The following is a 19,943-nucleotide window of genomic DNA, read 5'->3' as shown; positions in this document are numbered from 1 at the left end:
ACATGGAATCATAGAACAAGGGCGATGCAAGCAACAGATTAACCGCCTGGCACACACACACACACACACACACACACACACACACACACACACACACGTGCATGCATGGAGAGAACCTGCAGGTGCTGCAGAAGATGACTGTCAGATGAGAGCGAATGAAAGCACACCTGGAAAACAGCGAACGCTCTCTCATTAAATTTACAAAGCAGATAATAAAAACACAACAAAGCTTCTTATCAGAGAGCAAATACAGACGGAGTAAAACAGTAAAATCTGATATCATTCATCTCTCTCAGTCCTTATCTGCTGTTTGTTTTTCCTCTGATGGATTCACCTTCTGCACAAAGCGAGGCCACATTTGTCAGCAGAACTTAATAATGAGGCAAATTTAGACTTCCAGAACCCGACTTCACTTTCAATCCCAGGTTTTCAAAAGCAGTATGTGCTCCCCTCCCCCCTCAGGCGCCGGCAGATGCTTTGCTCTGTGAAGGTGTACGTCTGCCAGACTCCCCGATGCATAACTCCAGGCCCAGCGTCAGCGGGCCCACATGACTGAAGGAAAAAAGCGTCTGTGAGGATATTAACGGGGTTGTGCAGAAAACTTTTTCTCTTTGAAGAATAAAGTTTTGCACCTCTGAGTAACATCAGTAAAAGACAGAACATACCAACCAGCCGCAGCAGAACCCAGTGTTTCCTTCAGCAGACTGATCAATATGTCCAGCAGCTACTTAGAAAAACAAATGGCCTGTCATTTCCTTTCAGCCATTGTAACGCACGTACACGCGCTGAATAATTGAACTGATCGAGGCCTATCATGTTCTGCTTACTTTTTAGCACTTCAAAAGGTGGCATTCATTATTGATCGAAGTTCTGCAAACAATTTACTTTCATCTGCTCCATAATTCAGAGCTCCATTCCCTTTCAATTTGTATTATTTTCCTTTGAGATCCTCGGGTTTCTTGAGCAAATCAAGGCGTAACCATGACGAAATATCTGGCTCAGGTGACCTGGGGGAGCAGGAGAGCGCAACTTTGAAATGTAAAATTTATTTCTCCGAGTCACGCCGGGTTGTTCTCAAGGTTGCTCTAATCCGCTCCAGCTGCAGTGAACTCAGCTGGAGGCCGGCGTGAAATGGAAATGTTACAGCTGGCAGGTGTGTGTGTGTGTGTGTGTGTGTGTGTGTGTGTGAGGAGGAGTTTCTGCAGGGCTCTGGTCCTTCTGGTGGACGAAGTGATAAACATGTATTGATCCACATGATGCGATCGATGCACCAGCGTTCCTCCCTCTTTCACACACGTGAGCATAACAGAGTTTCAGAACCACAAACTGCTGTCGGCGTCCATCAGCGGCCGGGCGTGGCGGCGTGGCGGCGTGGCAGCGTGGCGGCGTGCTGCAGCTGCTCTTAATGCTGCTGATTTTCAGGACGAAGCAAACATAAAGGATCAAACATGACTCAGGTTTCAGTTTGTAGCAGAAAAAGAGAAAAAGAGGCCATAAGTGGGTTTCTGCTTTGTGAGATATTAGATTTGCGTCAGTGCAGATGTCAACCTGTGCACTCCGGTGTCACCAGGGAAGGTTTTAAAGAAGCCATTAGGTTCAGTGGAGGAGGATAAGATTCTATATCAGTGTGGATAATTTCACGCCTCAGAACTGAAGGCAATGGGTTCAAGCGCCCAGGATCTGGAACGGTAACATCCGGCACCGCTATCAGCGTTTTCAAATCCAAATTAAAGACTCATCTTTTCTCCGTTGCTCTCAGTTCTTCCTGAAGCTGCTCGAGTCACTTTCAGGTGGTTTTTATCACCTCGCTGCTCCGTATCGATCGGTTTCCTGATTTCACTGTTTTGCTCTTGTACATGATTTCTAATCCAGCTGATGTTCTTCTACAGAGATCCTGTCCTATAGATGTACTCACATGTTAATACTGGAGGTTTATGTGATTCTGGTCGTGCATTTATACGCTCTATTACATGTTTGTGCTTCGTCCTCTCCGTCCTCCTCCAGGTTTGGTCTGGTTCCACCAATCTGCCCAGAGGGTAAATTCTCTTGTTTGTTGTTTGTTTGTCCTGTTCTGTCCCCTTTAACCTCAGACGGCGGACCTCCTTCAGCCCGGTTCTGCTGGAGGGAAGTCTTCACTTCGCTGTTGCCAGTACAATCCATTATAAGGAAATCTTTTGCTTTTCCATGAACAGGGTCTTAACTTTCATTGTTAAATGAGTTAGATAATTTGTTAAATTATCTAACTTTAGCAGTCAGTCTGACTTGAATTCTAAATATTTTTGTGGGGTTTTAACTTTATTATTTAAATTACTCAGATGAATCTACATATTAAAAAAACACTGCTGGGTCTTTAGTTCAATATTTGTTAAATTAAATGTAGATAAAATAGAGAGATACAGACAAACAAAAAGTATAATATACACACACACACACACACACACACACACACANCAATTAACCTCAGCATGTTTCTGGACTGTGGGAGGAAGCCGGAGAACCCGGAGAGAACCCACGCTGCACGGGGAGAACATGGAGACTCCACGCAGAACTTTCCCTGGAGTCCTACCTGGGACACGAGTCTTCCGGCTGTGAGGCGGCGGCGCTAACCACCGCGGCGCTGTGCAGCCCAGCAGGACATTAATCATGTTACTGGTGACGCTCGCTGTGCTCAGTGAACAGTTTGTAAAAATGCATCACAGCTTAAAGTATGTCGTCTATATTACCCACAATCCAACTGAACCAACAGCAGCTTGGTCTTAAGTTCATGTTTTAAACTGCTGTATTTATATTATTATTATTTTCCTAAGATGATAAATTTCCATCGACCACTTTCACAGCATGAACTGACTCTGGTCCAGATCCACCGAGGACCTTGAACCCCTCGTGTCCCTGGAGGTTCTCTCAGACCTGGTGACCTTCAGGTGAACTAGAGGGACCCAAACATTCTGGTGACACCTTTCCTGCCTTTTAAATCTCTCCCTAAACGATCTTCTGTCAGAAGGCCTCTATGAACGTGTGATGTTTCTGTTTCTGATCGTTCTAATGATCTTTGTTCTTTAATCTCTGGCTGATTTATGAGCTCTGTGTGTTTTTCCGTTCATTCTTAGTGACTTAATGAGTCTTTTCTAATTAACTTTCTGTTTGTGTTCATCACTTTTATAACTTATATGTGAAGTTTACGACCATAATATGTTAAATTCAGCTTCCTGTGTGTGTCTCTCTGCCAGATGTTACGGCAGCCGAGCAGCACCAGGCCTCGTAACCGTGGCGACGCTGCATCGGTGATGCTGAGAACACGTCATTGGTCACCTGTGTGAGCCTCAGTAGTGCTGGTACTAGTAACAGTCACAGAGGTACATGAATGACACAGAACCTCTGGTTTACAGATGGACACCTAAAGCAGATCAACTCTGTGTGTTCTGGTGTGATCGGGTTGTTCTGTGTGCCGACTCACTTTCTGAAGGTGGGTATGGATCCCTGCAGAGAGCGACCAGGCGACGTCCCCGAGCCGTGGCTCTGCCCCGACAGCAAACTGTCCGTTTCGAAGGCGAACATCCCGTCGCGGTCGTCAGGAACGTCCAGGAACTCGCCGTCGCTCCACATGCCCACCGTGCCGTCCATCGGCTGGTACCGGATCTCGATGGTGACGCTGGTCTGGACATGAACGGAAAGGTTGATGAAAGCTGGTTGAATAATTCACATCAGCTTCAGAGGCTTTGGAGGAGACGTATGAAAAGTGTTCATGAGTCAGATGATCCAGACCCGTCATCCTCCCCTCAGGTGCTTCCTTCTCTCCTCCGTCATCAGGTGCAGCGACGTCATGATGAACTCAGAACATGAAGTCTGATCACTGCCCTGGACTTTAATATAATTCATCTGTCTGATCAGAACGGGTCCGTCTGTGTTCTGATGAAGCTTGAGGAGCTCTGGTCTGGAGAACGTGACGAACACCTGATATCACAAAGTTCTAAACATGAATGAACTCTTATGATGCATTTGAAGCCACGACATTTCTGAGAAGATGAAGTTCTGCTGACGGTGCAGCTCTGAACCGTAGACATCCACCCGTCAGTCAGCAAAGAAAAACACATGAACTCTTTGATTTAAATGTGGATCCTGAAGCTTAGCGTAGAAAAGTCACCATCATGTGTTCACGACAGACTCTGGTTTACTGGGATTTACTGGTTTAAAACCAGAAACACTCGTTTTGACTGTTTTATAGACAGAATCTGGTAACTGTGATTTAAAAACTGTAATTCAGACACACACCTTTTATTGTTATTAGAGATGTTAGAAAGCTCTGCCTCCTGCAAAGTCACATCATTTATCAGAGCCAGAACCTGGAGAGGACGTGAGGGAGCGCTTAGATTTCCATGCTTAGGATCGGTCCCTGAACACATCATCTGTCAGGAAATAAGCTTAAAGTTGTGATATTGCATCAAAATCATTTTATTCTACGTGTTTATTTGGTAACTTTAACCCCAAAATTAGCAAAAAACAAACAAAAAATTCTGTCGCTTTTCTGACTGAACGGCAGCGAGATGAAAAAAAGACGTCATCGATAAAACAAAATAACACCTACAGTCAGGTGTGTTCACAGGCTGCCATTAGAGAAGGAAAAAAACAGCTGGAATAAGTTGAAACTGACCAAAGTAATAATCAATAAAATTTTAATGAACATCATGACGTTGGTTTGAATCGTGGTTCAAGAGAAATAATAAAAACCAGCATGTTGGGACCCGTGAACTAACATCTACCTGAACAGCCCTCTGAGCCAATCACTGCCATCAGGTGTTTCCTGTAACTCTCAGTCAGACTTCTCACCTGGTGACAGGTGTTCTGGTCCACTGCTCATCAGCAAAGGCCTCTCATTGGTCCACTGCTCATCAGCAAAGGCCTCTCATTGGTCCACTGCTCATCAGCAAAGGCCTCTCATTGGTCCACAACAGTTTTGTAAAATTATTTTTTTAATTATTCTTTTCAACCACAATTCAAAAGCAACGTCTGATTTCACTAAATTATAATTTAGCAAATTTTTATTTATTTGTACTTTTTTCAGTTTCTAGTTATTTGAGGGACTGTTGTGGATTTTGGGAAACCACATTTTAATTAATTTTTTCCAGTATTGTTAAAACCTGTGGACAAAAAAAATCATATATTTGGATTACTTTGGATTTTTTATTTTTTTTGAAAACAAATAAATTAAATGAAATTAAACTTTCATTTGTGCGTTTTATTTTTTAATTTTTAAAAATATAATTTATGGCAATATGACTTATGTTGACCTGCAGTTCAGACATTTTAACCTTCAATAAACTAAACTTTCATTTGTGCGTTTTATTAATAATTTATGACAATATAACTTAACTTCTCTGTACTTTCAGCCACATTCACATCATTTCCACAGACGTGCAGGATTTTATGTTCCAGTGAAAAACGACTGATTGAGTAAAAACGTGTGAACGAGGTTCCAACAGTTTAATACAGAAAAAGCTCTTAATAACAGCGGCGCTCTGGGCAGGATTATAAATCGCTCCTTCCTCTCGCCGTCAGCTCAGGGACTCAGAGTGAATCCCAAAGTGTTTGTTTAATGCCATCCAGAACCACGGGCGGCACCGCGGTTTGTCTTCTGGGTCCTTGGACGGATATGATCCTCCTGACGGCGACCCGCTCCTTATTACAGAGCAGCCAATTTATTCTGCTGGCAGAGACGGATGAGCAGCAGAACCGGTCGCTGCTGTTTCTCCTCCTTACATCCTCGTACAAGCTGGATCCACCAGGAGTCAGACGTGTTACCATGGCAACCACACAAGTGCAGGGCTGCAGTCAAAGCGTTGCTCTGAGGTTACGTCGGGTTTAGTTTTACGTTATTATTTTATTTCCGCTACAGGGATGTACAGTAATGACATCGCCTCGCTGTGTGTGGGTTTTACAGTCACATGTGTCTCCGTACATATGTGTGGAAACCTCCCCTCAGAGCTCTGCCCCCCCCCCCAGGGTGGTTTAAACCTCATACAGTCTTATTACCCCTCATACATCCTATGCTGCCCTCATTTCCACATGTTCCCACCGACGCTACTCATCCACCAGATCGTCCTGCTGATCCCAGCACGAGTCCAGATCAGTACTCCATATCTGGGTTGGTGTTGATGGGAACCGTCCTGGTGCTGGTTCTGGAGCTGCTGCTGCTGCTGCATGCCCTCCTGCCACCGCTGCAGGTGGATAAAGGTGGATTCCTGTTTCCTGCCCTCCTCCCGTCTGCTTGTGTAGCAACACGATTCATTTCAGCTCTGCTGCTGTAACGAGGCCTCATCGTTCAGAACAATCAACGGCTTGATTTAGCATAAGTGGGCTTTATCGGGCCTTCAGCGGAGCTCCACGGTGAAGCTCGGCGTGGAGCTCCGTGGTTCTGCGACTGCGCTGCTCTGTGGAATCTGTCCCACACGTTCTACGCATCATTTCCCTTCAGCTCATCCTGATCTGGCGTCTGTCTGGGATCTCTGTGGGACTCGCTTGTCTGGAAAATACAGCGTTTGTAGAAGCTGAACTAGTTTAATTCAAGAAGGACGCAGCATGTTTTACACACTAAAAAAATCTTACATTTTGAGGATTAAATTTAAAAAAAATATATATATTCTTTATTTTTAGAATATTTAAAACTGTAAATAAAATTACAGACATAGACTATATATGTAGATTTTTTTTTTTTTAAAGGTGAAATCCTGCAACTAAAAAAAAACAAACAAAAACAAACACATTTTAATTTATTTTTAGGAAAACAGACTTTTATTTTTTGNTAAAGACGTTCGAAAGTGTTCTGGCAAAATATACAATAAAAATGAATGAATTGAAGATGGAACTGATGTCTGTACGTTTGTGTTTCCAGACTGCGTCAGTAAGAACAATATGAAGGGATTTTACACTTTGTTTTGGAGAAAAGCTCCATTACTAAAGCCCACATCTTTGTCCTGCATCAGGAAAAATAAACAGAAATTTGAGAAGGGAATAAAAGAAATGCTGAGGAAGTAAATAGATTTAGTGCTGAAATCAGGAGAGGAAGAAGACAGAGGAGGACTGATTTGAGCTCAGCGTGTCCATGTGAATTTTAAACAGTCTTATCTTCCTCAGAGGAGCTACAGCACAACTCAGAGCAACCTTATAGATAAAGCAGCGTAAAATAACAGCACATCTCCAAACCCCCAAAGCACACCTGCAGGCCTGAGAGGCACTTTATCTTTAAAATATTGCAAAAATTACCCAATTCATCAGAGAGAGAAACTATAAAAACATAAAGAGTTGTTGGATTTTCAACTCTGCGATGTCCATGAACTACTCTTCTGTGACTTGCTGAATCTAAACCCACTGAAATCACTTTATTCTTCATGTCTCAATTAAAAACTCGCCATAAAGAAACCGTTTGCTCAAACAAGATTCTGTTAAAAACAAAAACTCTGCTTGTCTCTGTGCAAACAAAGGAGTGTTTGTGACTCAGCTGCCACCAAAAGTCATGCTGTAGAAACTCTGTTAATGTTCAGCTAAACCAGGATGAACTGCAGGTCGTGATGTCTGTGAAGGTTCTCAGTCCTCCAGGTCCTGGTTCTTCTGGTACATTAATCGTAGCAACTGCTTGAGTTCCTTGAAGACGTTCCACCTTCATCCAAGAGGCTTCATCAGCTCTGACTGACTGGTTGGGAGTTCCACATACTGATATCCTGAAGGAGACATTAACACCTGAGTTTAGGTTTCAGTTGGGGGTTTGTTGCTCCTCCCCCTCGTTATGTGGGTCGTTAGTGCTCCTCCTGCCACAGTGGGGTTCGTTAGGGTTTCTGTGTCTAGGTGTGGATGTGGGTTCATCTTCCTGGGGAGAGATCTGAGGACTGAACTGTAAACAGGTGAGAGGTGAAGCCTCAGACCTCCACCTCTGCAGAGGGATGGTCTTTCCAGGTGGACATAGATTCTTTCACTCCTCTCTCAGACCATCTGTCCTCCCTGGACAACATCTGGACGTTGTTGTCTTCAGAAGAGTGTCCGTTGTCCTTGATGCAGGTGGACTGCTGAGTCCCAACTAGTCAGTCAGAGCTGATGAAGCCTCCTGGATGAGAGGTGGAACGTCTTCAAGGAACTCAAGCAGGTCCAGGTGTTACAGCTAAACTCTGAGAACGCAGAGCAAAGATCAGACATGAATGAAAACAAAGCACAGCATTTTAATAGTTAAATATCTGCAGCATGCTGAGCCAAATAAATAATCAGACAAACGTTCTTCTCTTATGATTCATAGCATCACCACCGTGTCACGCTCCACTGAAGTTCTGACAGGTTCTGAATTGTCTTCTGAGTTGCACATTGAGTCCCAAAGCAGAAGATTTGTAAGAGTTTAAAACAAATGATTCTTTCTGATTTCTCCGTCTTCATGTCAGAGCAGCTCTGTTTTATTAACACCACTGACAGTCAGACTTTTAATCATGAGGATCACAGGCGGCACAGCGGCGCCACAGACAACCAGCCGGGCTTTCACCAGAACTCACTGATCTCATGCTGCTCCCAGTTACATCAGAAGTTCATACTGAGAACGTTTCACGATCACGCAAACACCTCGTTAAGAAAACACCAGCCGTTAATCACAAAATCCATCTTGACAAAACGGGTCACACTGACAACAGTTCCTCGTGTACGGTTCTGATGTTCTGGCTCTGATGCAACGATTGCAGTCGGTTTTGTGCTCATGTGATTCTGGAGGAAGTGTCCCCGGTTCGGCAGCAGCTGAGCTTTATCTTCAGAGGGTGCTGCAATCCGATCTATATTCATGAATTCTGTGTTCGACTGTGTTACAGCGTCACCCGGAGAAGGTCTTTCATTCAAACAGAATCTTATTCTAAAGAAGGTTTCTGTCGTCACCACATGAACTCAGAGCGAGGACACCGGCCATGCCTTACCAGCAGGAGAAAGGATTCAGTCTGCCCCATTTCACGCTGTCAATATCTGAGCTCTCTGTATCTGCATGATTAGGCCCTTCCTTTATTTCATTACGCCTGGTCTGCTTCACTGATCGCTGCCAAAAAGTTCTCAGGGTTCAAAATGTTGGAACCTCATCGGCTGTTCAGGCTGTTAAAGTGGGAACACGTAATCCCCACGAAACGCCGCATGATCCAAGAAGTTAGCTTCAGAGTTATGGATTAATGAATCTGAAGGCTTATCAGGTGCAAAACAATACTTTGCAGCAGTTCATTATTCAGAAACTCTGGGAGTTTGCATTGATGAGAGAATCACAGAGTAAACAGAGGCTCTGTTCCCATCAGTAAACCAGCCGCGCTCCGTGTTGTGTTGCTGCTGCAGCGTTTTCCTCGACAACGTTGTGTTGCACTGCGTCAAAAGTCAGTCCGACTTGAACTTTCTTGCTGGATGACCTTCTGGTCCTTTGTGCCCACTGGACCCACTGACCGGTTCCACTCAACAGAATCAGGGAGGCTACATGTCTCCCAGAGGGTTAAAGTTGGTTTCAGTTTGACCCTCAGGTTCGGGCCAGAGGCCGAGGACGACTGACCCTTTACAGGCAGACGGCATAAAGCTCTGGAGGGAACCGTCCACTTCACTTAGTGTCATGTTAATACACCAAGAAATGTGTGTGTGTTCTTTGGTTGTGCCGACAGCTGTTCGTCTGATCTCCTTCAGACTCGTCTGGTGTGCTGATGGGCACCGGAGGAAGAGGAGAGTTTGAAATTGTTTGGTTGGTTCTTGAGAAACATAAAAAGATAAACACCAGCATGCTTCGAACTCCCCACATCCCAACGTGGTCAAGATCCACAGAATCCTCTACTNTCTGTAGAGGTTCAATCACAGTATTAATGTTCTTTATGTTACAGTATTTCTGATGCTCCAGTTGCTGAAACAGTAAATTTTTAAAAACATTTTAGCAGTAAACATTCAGCAGATTAGTATAAAAGCTTTTATTTGATGTTAACGCCACTTTTATCTCTATTTTAATCTCCTTATTGTTGTCGTATAACATTCAGCTGACTCCCACAGCGCCCGACCTGTGAGCTGATCCTAACACCTGCCGTTAAACCTTCCAGCCGGTGACGCTGCAGAGAGGCTCTTTAAAGGTGAACCTGCTGCGCTGGGAGAGGCGGCTCACCTTTATCGACGTGTTGTTGTCGTCGATGAGCGTGTCGGTCAGCTCCAGGTGTCCCTCCTCAGCCACCTTCTGCAGCACCATGCAGAAGGTCCCGACCAGTCTGCAGGAAAACAGAGAGCCGCACGTCATCAACACAAATCAATGCAGTTGATCGGTGGCGTTATTGTGCTTTTGCCCCGTGTTCCTGCCCCTCTGTTTGAGCCCGTCTACAGTCTGGTTCAGTGACAGCTTTGCACTTTTCAGGATAAACACTGACACATTTTTCTGTCACCATAAGTTCTCCATCGCAGTGTTTCATCCCTCGGAGGCGACGAGCGATGAAGTAATGAACCAGAGGAGCAGAGACGTGACAGATAGAGAGAAAGTGACATTTAGCCACCAGTTCACAGCCTGTCAGGCCTCCACAGCAGGAGGCCCGGTTTAGTCTGTTCAGGGTCTCTCCTGGTGATGGAGCACATTTCAAACCTCAACACGCACACAGGAGGCGATAAATCAGCAACGTCTTCACATCTTTGTTCATGCTATTGTATATTATATTATTGTGTTTTATCTTTTATTATCTTGGAGTTTTGTAAACTTGATGAGCTTTTGCTGCTTGGTTTAGAGACGCATCTCTTCCTCCTGTAATCATGAACATCAGGCAGCGTGGTGGACAAACTACGGGAACTTTCTATAGGCTTAAGCTGCCGAGCAAAGGGACACATCTTCACCCATTTGATGCTCCAGTGAGTGTTTTTGCCGCTCATGGACAAAACCAAATGGGAGATCCTTTATTGAGGCTTGAGAACGTTTAACTTAAAGCAGAACTTTTGGTGAATTTCCATCCATCCATCCATCATCTATACACCTCTGAATCCTCACTAGGGGGGCTGGTAAAAATAAAATAAAATCTAATTAAATAAATAAAAATAAAAACAATAAATAATGATTTCTTGATTGGGCTGTAGAGTCAGGCTCAGAACCATGAATGTTTCTGGGTTTTCTATAGAGGAGCTCTGAGGCTGTTGGAGGGAGATTCTGTGAGAGGCTCAGCAGCATCCAGGCTGCAGCTGATCCCCTGCAGCCTGGATCAGAACCTTCCTACCAGGACAGAGTGCAGCGGCATTACTGATCACTGCCCTTACAATGGAAATACACTGAAGTTATATATTATTTATTTATTTAACAGAAATATTGGCATGTATATCATGCAAAAAAATAAAAAAGGGAACAAAAGCTTCATGGACTCTCCCCATCATCAGTGTGGTGGAGCCATGAGGGGAACCTGCTGGTTCTTTCAGCCCATGTAGGGTCCCATCCTGGAGCCTGAGCTCCCCTTTAGCTTCTCCTCCTCTCCTCTCATCTCTCTGCTGCTCCTCCACTTTGCTCCTCCGCCCCTCCCTGTCTGATGTTAGCTTAATGCTATCAGTTAGCTTATTCACGTTAGCGACACTGAGTTGGCCCCGGGCCCAGTTAACTTAAGCTACCTCTATGATACGAAACGTTAGCTGGCCATCAATGTTGAGCTAATGTCTATTTAAACCTGTAAAATCTATTCTGAGTTACCTTAAGCTAATAAGTCTACCTGTCCTCCGGTAAGTCGCTGCCCTGTTCTCCAGGANAGTCAGCTGGGATAGACTCCAGCCCCCCATGACCCTGGTGAGGATTAAGCGGTGTATAGATGATGGGTGGACGGATTCTGATTCTAACACTATGAAGCCACTGGTAAACCCTCGACGGAGCCCATGGGAGTCACTGACCTCGAGGTAAAGATACTGAGTGGTACAGCCTCCTGTCTGCTTCACTGCTCAGTAACTCACACACAGCCAACGCAGAATATGAAAGCATATCTTTCAGCCCCGGGGGGGTAAAACAGACAATAAAACATGGTCTATATGCACTACAGCGCAGGGACCATCACGCATCACTGCCTTCTGTTTGTGTTGTGGTAATACGATCGCACGTGCGGTCGCGGGTGTGACACACTGGCCTCACAGTGTGTTGGTGCCTCCGGCGAAGAAGTAGATCAGTTACCGTAATAATGATGCAGCCGGTGGACAAACAGTGTGCAGCAGGTGCAGGAACAACACAAGTTATGGCTCTTCATGAATTATTTACCCACTTAAATGTGTGTCAGCTTGTGCTTATGTGCAAAGAGTTCTCGTGTACGTGCACATGCATTAGTCTCTGGGAAAACGTTGCTGTTCGTGCCCCTTTTTGCTGTTTCTCTACATTTTTCATGGAACACAAGCATTCATTTAATGTTTTTATTGGCCGGTTGTAGCACCAGCTGCTTGAGTTTACCACAGCACAATAATGAAAGTCAAGAGCAGCTTGAAAGCCTGGCTCCAGACCTCTGAATTACTGCCTACCATCTCTGATTTTATTAGTGATTAAAGTTGATCTGATCTTATTGATTTTTTCTTTTCCAGGGTTGGAAAATCCTCCTGACCAATGAGAGCTGTGGAGGTGAGATTAAGACTGGAAATGTCATCTTCCTGGACCAGAGCCAGAGAGCAGCGGTGGAAAACAGCGTGGATGGTGAGTTGTAGTTGTGCAGGTTGATGTATTTATTCATTTGATGTAAACAAAGCAGCCTGCTAGCATCACCATAGCCCCTATAGTGATGTTAGCAGGCTGTAGCTGTTCAGCGGTGCTCTGAATCAAATGCTAATGTAAGTGTGGGACCCACAGTAATGCTGGACGTATTCAGAACATACCCCCACACGCCTATTTATTACTTTATGTTGGGTCATTATTGCTTTGTTTACTCATAATCGGATATCGGGATTTACAACTGTAATTTTTTAGCAGGTCGATCTATGGGTATAGTCAGTGAAGGTCACACAGGTCCTTTGGGAAGCCTGTGGGTAAAGCATAAGGAGCATATGTGTTATTCAGGAGACTCCCAACATCCTGCAATATGCAATATGCAGCCGTGTTGTGCTAATGTGCTTATGTTTCTGTATTTCTGGGTAAAGCAAAAGTGGCAAAAACATGCATAAAACATAACAAAATGAAAGCATAATGAATGTGTAAGAGCTATAGACTGCTCCAAATGCTAAAATGATGTTTATACTGGACTTGTAAGTTAAATGAAAGAGCACATCTTGTGAAACAGTGCTTCATCGAGCAATTTGCTAACAAGGGAATCAGTAGTGTAGAATAGAATAGAATATTTTTTTAACTGATTTTTTTTATTGATCCCCCATTGGAGGAAATTAAAGGCCACAGCAGCATCCAAAAACTATAGAAAAGAAGTCGTAGGAAATAACAAAAATTAAGTAAGTCATACATGAACAGGAGCCCAACTGAAGCAGACATTCAGACCCCTATCATGCAGCCTGTACGTTAGATGCTATATTCCATATAGAATATCTTGTCTGCATGATTTCCCTGATCTGATGCTTGTGAGTGCTGACAGATAATCAGCTGCGGTTAGTGTATTCATCTGGTTGTTTCCCTCTATGCACTGCAGGGCTAGCACTATGGCCACTAGCTCTACTGTATATCCTGACAAGTCATCTGTTGTTGTGACGCTGTGGGTTGAAAAAAATGCAGCGACTGTGCATCCACTCTCAGGGTCCTTGAACCCATCGCTGAATACTTTTGTCTTATCTGCAAAACGCTGCTCTATACAGCTTTGATCTGCTACCAAGAAGGTATCTGCTCAGACTTTTCGGTTATCTCCTTTGTATTTGCATATCAATAGATCGTAAACTGACAGGGATGGATGGTCAGATGTGGGACTGTTGGACAACACTGGATTTGCACAACCCTACATTTCCTGCTTTTACACTCCCAATCCATCTGAAACTCACACAGTCGTTTTTAATGTGTTCCCAGAGCTCCTGCAGGGTGGCCTCTGCAGGCTGTGGATTGCTATGTCCCTGCAGGTTAACTCAATATGTCAGCATTAGTTGTACTCTCCTAATAGGCAGTGGCATCTGTCCTATTTCAACCTGCATGGCTGCTACTGGAGATGTTTTGATTGCCTGACTGAGTGTTCTCAGGGCTTGGGTTTGTTCCACGTCTAGTTTATTCGAGCTGACTCTCTGACATGTAACTTACACAGCCATAACCCAGTATAGCTCCCATAAGGGCCCAGTACATATGCAGCAAAGACAATGTAGGTCCCCCGAGTCCTGTCCTGACAGGCAACAAAAAAGATTGCTGATCTTCTTGGGTTTTGTTTTAACTGCATCTATATACTTTTTCCACGTGAGTTTTTCATGCAATAGAACCCCAGGAACCCGAACCACCTGACCTGCTCCAGGGTTTGTCAGTACAAAAGTGATCTACCTCGTCTACAACAACATCCATCCACAGTGGTGCTAAACACTGAGCCACCTTTCAGCCCCTACAACAACACAATACCTTCTATTTGTCCATTGTTCAGCTGCCTTACTGCTGTTTTTTCCTCTAGATTTCAGCCCCTAATCCAGAAGACCCGTCATTCACACACAGCGACCTGCCTCCTCCTTGTTCCACTCGTTCCACAATGTCATTAATATTATAATAAACAGTGATGGACTACAAGCGCTACCCTGTGGGGGGTTCCTTCTCAACTGGGTATATGCTAGAATATTTATTACCTACTCTGACTTCTACTGTTTTATTAAATAAGAAGTCAGAAGTACACACCTTATGTACACTGTTGGAATGATTTTTGTTATCAGACACATTCCTCTTTAAATTTCTATTTATACACATCAGTAACCACTTCTGACCGAGCAACAAGAATTTTGTACCAAGTGTCACAGTAATCCATTCTGTAGTTTTTGAGATGAATCTCGATAAAACAAAAACGGTGGCGTTCCAAGAAAAGTTGGAGGATCACAAAATTCATGAGGTTAAATCCTCTAAAGACCATAATGTCAATGCAAAATTACATGGTGGTCAGTCCACCGCTTGTTGAGATGTTTTTTTTCTAAACCAAAGACTGAAACATCTCACAGGCCAATGCTGTCACCCCGAGGGCCGATCGCTTCCAGTCCCTTTATCAAGCAAGTCATCCTGCAAGCTGTAAGCTGCACTAAACTTCCTGACCTCGTACCAAATGTGTGGCAGCGAAGTGTTCGACCTGTCTCTGTCCGTTTGGTTCTTCCACACGGTATCACCACCAAACCCTTGATGGCAGTTAAGCGCCGCCTTGATGCAGAACTGATATAACATCCGTCTGCACACCTGTCACTGGGTTTTAGCTCTGGGCCATCTTTGTAAGTGGAGGAGAAATGTGTCATCACATGCACACACAAACACAATCGCACACGGCAGACATGATAAGGTCACACAGATAAAATATCAGGACAGTAGCGCACACGCGAGCAGAACCACCTACGTTCATACACAGAGAGATACGAGTGTACTAAGTTCCTGTGACTGCGTGGGTGTAACGTTTCCTTCGTCTGGACTGTAAATTGTGTAAAAGACACACAAGTCTGTCCAGAACAGAAAAACACAGTCGCTGTAACCATCCAACTGAATTTGCTGCATGCACAGGACATGAACAAGCTTCCCTCCACGACCAGCCAAGACTTCTCACACCTGCACACATCAGCCTGCAACGCACAATAGTGTCTGAGGGAGACAAAGAAGAAAACAAATTAGAAAAAGAAAAATAATGAGGTGCACGGAGCGAGGAAAATGACTTAATTCCTGCACAAAGCCCCCCACAAATGACTTTGACACCTTATCGTAGGTGTGGCTTGCTGGCAGAGCAACAGCAGCTCCTCTCTTCACAGAATCTGCTCAGACACAGTCTGGTGCGTAGAAGCAAATCACAATTCCTGCATTTATGGGAGTCGAGAGGAAGAAAATAGACGTGGAAGACTAAAAATACTATTTGCTTGCGCACGAGGAAGCCGCTAACTGCTACGTGGCCTTTGGAGACGGCTGGATTGATTGAAATAGGAACATATGTGTTTCCTCTGACACGCGTGGGACGGGCGACAGAAAAACGTGGCTGCAGCGCCTTCTTTGCAGAAAAAACTGTTGGAAGTGATTAGCGTCTCGGTGCGGCCTTGAATCAGGTCTGTGCATTGCTCAACAGCACTTGGGCGATGAGCGTAAAAGCGGGAAACGCTCTCCCCCGATGCTGTCAGTAAAAACATACAAATGATGACAGCAAACTGCAAACAAATCAGTTTAGTGTCATTTTTGAGGAGTTCAATGAGTCACACAATCAAAGAGCAATAACAAGTGCGATGTACGGTCTGCCTCGCTGTTTACACAAATATTCAGCGCTAATCTTGGCTGATCTTGGCTTTTCTACTTTAATGTTTACAGTTTTGCTGTAGTTACACTTATATTGTTCTTATTATTTATGAGACTTTTTAAAAACTGGGACCTGAGAACTAATTTCGTACCACAAACATGTAAATGTGAGCTGGCGTGACAATAAAGTTCCTTGAATCCTTGAAAAATCAGATTCACACATTGCAAATCATTTTTAAAAAAGGTTCTCCATGAGATCCATCTTGTGTCGTCCACCACGGCGCCCCGTGTGCGTCTCATAGTAGTTTGGTGACAAACGTGCCCGTTAGGCTCTAACGCTGTTTCATTTCCTCTGTCCGCCCCCCTCCCCACGTCAGACTCACTCATGGCCAGCTCTGTGGTCTGCAGCCTGCTACACAGACAATCGAGTCAATTTAGAACAAGCTCTTGGGGAATTTAAGCTTTTACTCCTTTAGCTGAAAAACACGCGCCGTGTGTCAGCTTCAATCGGTCAGCGGCTGCGACAGGAAGGCAGGCAGGGCGCTGAAACCACAAACTGTTTACTCTGCCGCCGCTGTGACGCTGCTTGGTGCGGTGGATGTTGTTCTAAGGGAAGGTGGGAGGCGGTGCACTGCATCTCACCTGTTGGAGAAGACTTTGCTGTAGTTGTAGATCTGGATCTCGAGCATCTCGTTTCCATCCAGCCTGCTGGCAATGGGCCATCGAAACATCTGCAACAGACACAGATTGTAAAGAGTAGAACATGAAATACAGGTAAAATATCAGGCAGGACAAGGCAAACACAGGTAAAAACAAAATAATGAATAAAAAGTGTATGCATGATGTGATCTATACAATACAATCTATAATCCATCTACACATAATGACGTACAGATTGCTTTTTGTGTTGTCTGATTCATCAGTTAGTTAGAAAATCAGTCATATCCACTGTGATGTCCCTTTTACAATAGTTTAGACCAGTTAATAGTGTTTAAAATGGTTCTATTCCTCGTCATTGATTTTCTTTTATTTGCCTTTTTTTGATGTGAACTGATGGAACAAGCAAACCTCTAACATGTCTGTTTGACAATTAACTTAAACAATTAATAATTATCAACATTATTCCTCAGTTTCTTAATATTGATCCTGAACTCTGTCACTAGTCAATGAAAAAGGAAAAACAGTCTAAGATGTCTTTTATAAACAGCTCCATGCTGAGGAGTTGGATGTCCAAGTAGAGCCAAAATGGTCAGTATGAAGAAATCACATGTGATACCATGATGCAGTGTTTTTGCATTTCTATTTGTGAGCTTCAGAGGAGCTGATGGGCAGAATGAGTTTGGATGGAGTCATTCTAACAATCATTTACATTATGTACTGCTCACCTAAAAATTTAACAACAAGATAATCAGCAGTCGTACTCAGCGTTCTGCTTTTTCAGCTCTGCTCTCTCAAAGTGCCTTTGAAAAACTCCAAAGCCTCCACATCTTCACACATGTGGAGACATAAGGATGTTTTTCACTCCCCTCGCTGTGGAACCTCTCTCAGGGACAGTTTTGGAGGAGAAAAAAGTACCTACTCAAAGACGGGTACTTCAAAGCAGCCCTGAAAGAACCGCAACAAGACGAGACAGAAAACCAGACAACAGGTGCCATTTTTCTGCCTCTTCCAAGTCCTCATTCAGCTGCAGTCTCCCATCATTGATGTAAAATTAATCACAAAACCCTCCGTTGTCTAGTTTTCGACATAAAACTGGAGTTACATTCAGTAGCTACTGTTTTATGGTGGCTGACGGGGGCATGCACACAAACGAGCTGCAAATACAAGAATGCTTTTCATAAACAGCTGCAAAAGGAAAACGCTGCATATCCAGTTACACAACGGAAGTTCCCCTGGCCTCTAGGGGCAGTAGTGAGCTTTTCACAACAACAGAAGATGAAACCTTTAGTCTGACGACTGTTGTCTTTCATCCATAAAGGTTTCTATCACCATCCACACCTCCTGCCTCCTAATGTGGACTCTGTTGGTCTTTTAAGCTACATTCTCACCCCGTCAGACCTGCACAGAATCAGTCGCCTCGCGTTCTGGACTATCATGTGTAAACAAAGCGGCATGTTGCTACCACATGACGCAAATCACGGAACAGGATTGGCTGGCAGTGACACATTGCTCACGTTGCACAAGTGATTTCTGCGGCTTCTTTCTGGTGTTACCGCTCACATGCACGCTGACGATCTGTAATATTATATGTTACATACATGTAGAAAACAACTAAATGGACCGAGCTAAGCAATAAACCCAAAATCAGTATGTTATCATGTGGTAGCGTAATTCGGGCTGTATCTCGGGTATAAGGTGCAATGATTTCATGCAGATGTGTCACATTTACGTATTTAAAAACCAACGTGCTTTCCCTTCAAACTGTATCTGAGAATGCAGCTTAGTTGTACATGAATGTAATTTTGTGGCGACATGGTTGAAATACTACAGAGGTGGGAAGTAACGAAGTACAAATACTTCATTACCAGATTCATTTTACACAAGTATCTCTACTTCTATTTCAGTAAAGAGTGTCCTCTCTGAAATACTACACAGACATGACAGCAGCATCTATCTTCTCACCCAACTCTTAAACATTGCTTTATTCCTTTCAGTCCAGGTCCAGATTCAAGGCCTCATGTCAGCATCCATCTGTTCCTCTGCAGTAGCCTTGAGTTTAAATCAATCCCTACCAGCTACAAACGTACTGGGAAAGAAAAAAACCACAATGTTTTATTTATTACCATAAACATCTCTAGGTTATACTGCGCCAACTAAGAATATTGATGACCTTTTTTTTTTTTTGCTATGAGGTAAAACAAGAAAAGCAGGAGCCAAGCAAAACTGTATGGTAATGAAGTCTGGCCTATCTTCGAGCAAAAAAGCTCAGGTTGTGGTGAGTGTGAGAATCTCTTTGAAGGATAGCTCCTGCTTTGGCATTTCACTTTAATTAGCTCAGTTTGGAGGGAATCAGGTAGCTTCATGGAGGCCGCTCTGACAGGAGAAGCTTAAAAACAGCTTTATTTTTGCATCATTTTTACCCGAAACCTCCTCAGTGATGTCTTTACTAATGACTAATTGGCTCTGTCAGACTGAGCAGGCACTCACTACTTTGCTTTATTTTACATCAGCAGCTCATCTCTCACGAAGGGCCGGTCGCATGGGAGTTATTAACGTAAATTTTTATCAGTGTAGAGTTAATTTGGCAGTAGTAAACAGATAAATGAGCTGTAATCACTCAGCAAGCTCAGTAAATGTACTGCTACGGACCAGCTTCACCATCACAACAAAGAAATTCATAAAAACGGCTTTGTAAAGGATTAAAAATATAATAAAACAAGAGTCATAAACATACTCAGCATAACAGTTAATCCACTTCTGAACAGCCAATAAGATCCGACTTGATGATCTGTGAAAAGGCTCTTATGGGATGAAATGATCTGTGATATAACTGTGTGTATCTGCCAAGCTGGTCCCAGCTGATGAGGAATTCTTGGAACTGCATTATTGACTTTGTCTAGTTAATGAGTAGAATTAGATCAATATGAAAACGCAGGTAGTGCACACTCGTATATTT

The 19,943-nt window shown here is 43.8% G+C and overlaps 1 protein-coding gene across 1 annotated transcript in view; it reads right to left on the bottom strand.

Moving 5' to 3' along the window:
• Window positions 1-19,943, bottom strand: part of otofa (otoferlin a) — a 108,417-nt gene that overhangs the window by 52,682 nt on the left and 35,792 nt on the right. Inside the window, exons 3-5 of the mRNA XM_008296053.1 lie at window positions 16,970-17,058; window positions 10,133-10,232; window positions 3,455-3,654 (exon numbers count right to left, since the gene is read on the bottom strand). Of these exons, the coding sequence (XP_008294275.1) occupies window positions 3,455-3,654; window positions 10,133-10,232; window positions 16,970-17,058 (389 nt within the window). The remainder of the gene's footprint in view (window positions 1-3,454; window positions 3,655-10,132; window positions 10,233-16,969; window positions 17,059-19,943) is intronic.

This window comes from Stegastes partitus, unplaced genomic scaffold (assembly GCF_000690725.1).
Source record: "Stegastes partitus isolate 25-593 unplaced genomic scaffold, Stegastes_partitus-1.0.2 Scaffold1097, whole genome shotgun sequence".
NCBI classification, from domain to species: Eukaryota; Metazoa; Chordata; class Actinopteri; family Pomacentridae; genus Stegastes; species Stegastes partitus.
The sequence above is the reverse complement of the archived record's forward strand: the minus strand, read 5'-3'. Positions and strand labels throughout refer to the sequence as shown.